A 2,502-nucleotide genomic window follows, 5' to 3' on the forward strand; every position below is an offset into this window, starting at 1 on the left:
TTGTCTCTCCCTCTATTTACTTACAAATTTATAAATAAAATAATAAAATATAGCTTGATTAAAAATATCTCAGCATATGCCTACTATAAGCTTTATCTCATACACTGAGGAATATGCATTATATCCTGTTTTTTTTTTTTTTTTTGACTGGTGATTTGCTGAAGATCAACTGCTATGACTGGCTGAAATTTGGCTAGGTGCTACAAAAGTATACTCCTAAGTTATATAGCAGTTTGTGTGAATGCAACATTAGGATTCATTTTTTTGTGGGTTTGGGAATATATATCACTATTTAGAATGATCATTTACGTGTCCTGCCTCCTACTGAGGAAAGCTGAAGAGAGTATATATTGTAGGACTGTACCATATAAATGATTTTAATCTATTGGAAAAAATGTTTACAATTTTACTCTTGTTTGAATTACCCATCATTCAGCTAACTTCCTTTTTCTTGTCAATTTTGCTAATTACCCTATTTTTCCTCTCACTTTCACATACAATTTATTATCTATAATTAAATTCTGATATACTTAAAATTATTTTTACCTATTTTAGTGATTCTACACCTTTGTCTTTCAAATAGAAAGATTTTTTTTTCAAATTTTTAGCTGCTTTTAGATATTACTTTGCTGGTAGATAAGTGTTTTAACACATAAATTTTCAATACCTGTTCAGATTTAATATTTTAATGAGAACTATGATTTATTTCTTGACTCATAAGGACTTTAGGTTGTCATTTTATTGAAATTTTTATGTAAATGAAGTTTTCCCTGCATGTGAATCTATGCACATATATCTACATATGTATGTGTATGTGTATATATATGTACATATGCATATATGTATTTTTTTAATTTTTTTTGTTCATTTTTATTTATTTATTTGAGAGTGACACAGAGAGAAAGAGGCAGATAGGTAGAGAGAGAGAGAGAGACAGAGAATGGGCGCGCCAGGGCTTCCAGCCACTGCAAACGAACTCCAGATGCGTGCGCCCCCTTGTGCATCTGGCTAACGTGGGTCCTGGAGAATTGAGCCTCGAACAGGGGTCCTTCGGCTTCACAGGCAATAGCTTAACCGCTAAGCCATCTCTCCAGCCCATATATGTATTTTTATATTGGCATCTAATAATTTAATTTTGTTCATAATTTGAGCAATGTAGTATATAATTTTGGGAAAAATCATTTGGAAATATATATATATATATATATATATATATTTTTTTTTTTGATTTAATCTATTTATTTTTTTTTACTGAATAAGTCAGTTTATTAAAATAATTGACTTAGCAGGGGGTGGTGGTGCACGCCTTTAATCCCAGCACTCGGGAGGCAGAGGTAGGAGGATCGCCATGAGTTCGAGGCCACCCTGAGACTACAGAGTTAATTCCAGGTCAGCCTGGACCAGAGTGAGACCCTACCTTGAAAAACCAAAAAAAAAAAAAAAAAAAAATTGACTTAGGCATCTGCAATGGTGACTTCAACCTCCACTCCTGGCTCAGTGCTGATGGAAATACTCTGCTTAACAATCTCAGAGGGACTATGTACATCAATGAGTCTCTTGTGGATTCTCATCTGGAAGGGATCCCATGTCTTTGAACCTTCACCACAAGGTGTTTTCTTTGTAGTTATTCTCAGGGTCTTGGTGGGCATGCGAACTGGTCCTTTCACTTTGAGGACTTTGAGGTTCTTGTCCTTGGCTCCTCTGATCAAGTCAGCACACACCTTCTCCAGGGACTTCAGGCTGGAGAGGGTGATCTGGATTTTGTGGAGGGCCACCTCCGGTTCCACCGGCGTCTTTCCGGTATCCTTAAAGGCCATGGCTGCGGCGCGGCTTCCTGACCCACTTGTCCCTAGGCGAGAGCGAGCTGCGGTGAGTCAGGAGCGGGAGCGGACAGAGCCTCCACTGCAACCACAGCCGCGTCTCCGAAATGGAAATAGTTTTGACATAGAAATTGATTAATTATTTAAATCACTCTAGGAAAATCCGTGTAGGTGCTATATTCTAATAATTAAGCTTGTTTCTTGCTGTCTAAGTGTCCTCTACATTCTCTGTTCATTTTTGGAAAATGTGTACAAATGTCTCAATATGGTCTGCACTAGCTAATTTCTTTTCTTGAAGTAACATGTATTTATAGCCCTATAGAATTAAAAACCATCATTAGATGCCTTTTACCTTTTAATATTTTCTTAGTAAATAGACACAGCTTTCTTCATGGCATAATCCTCTTTGTATTTTCTGAAAATAAATTTTAACTCTGTACCCTGGTTAACTGAAATTTTAACAACCATACCAGTGCTAAGGCTATAGTATTTTTCTGTTGTACTTTTTCCCCCAAATTTGAGCTATACATTTTTGTTTTAAAGAGATAGACACAGAGAACACTCAACTCCTATCAAACCAGATATCCAGAGATACAGAGGCTCCCAAGATCTCAATACTGAAGCAGACCGAAAATGAGCCCAACATAGCTCAGGGAAATTTGTGGAAGAGGGGACAGAAAGA

The 2,502-nt window shown here is 36.5% G+C and overlaps 1 protein-coding gene across 1 annotated transcript; it reads right to left on the reverse strand.

The window, feature by feature from the left end:
• Nucleotides 1-1,259: 1,259 nt before the first annotated feature.
• LOC101599382 (40S ribosomal protein S20-like) lies at nucleotides 1,260-1,841 on the reverse strand. Its single transcript, XM_045141488.1, has 2 exons — nucleotides 1,455-1,841; nucleotides 1,260-1,282 (listed from the first exon to the last, which is right to left on the reverse strand). The coding sequence occupies exon 1, from the start codon at nucleotides 1,815-1,817 to the stop codon at nucleotides 1,455-1,457; it is 363 nt and encodes a 120-aa protein (XP_044997423.1). The 5' UTR covers nucleotides 1,818-1,841; the 3' UTR covers nucleotides 1,260-1,282.
• Between the last annotated feature and the right edge of the window lie 661 nt (nucleotides 1,842-2,502).

The sequence above is a fragment of the Jaculus jaculus genome, chromosome 1, assembly GCF_020740685.1.
Source record: "Jaculus jaculus isolate mJacJac1 chromosome 1, mJacJac1.mat.Y.cur, whole genome shotgun sequence".
NCBI lineage: Eukaryota > Metazoa > Chordata > Mammalia > Rodentia > Dipodidae > Jaculus > Jaculus jaculus.

Coding starts and splice junctions, on each gene's coding strand:
- LOC101599382 (XM_045141488.1), bottom strand. CDS start 1,817: ATGGCCTTTAAGGATACCGGAAAGACGCCGGTGGAACCGGAGGTGGCC.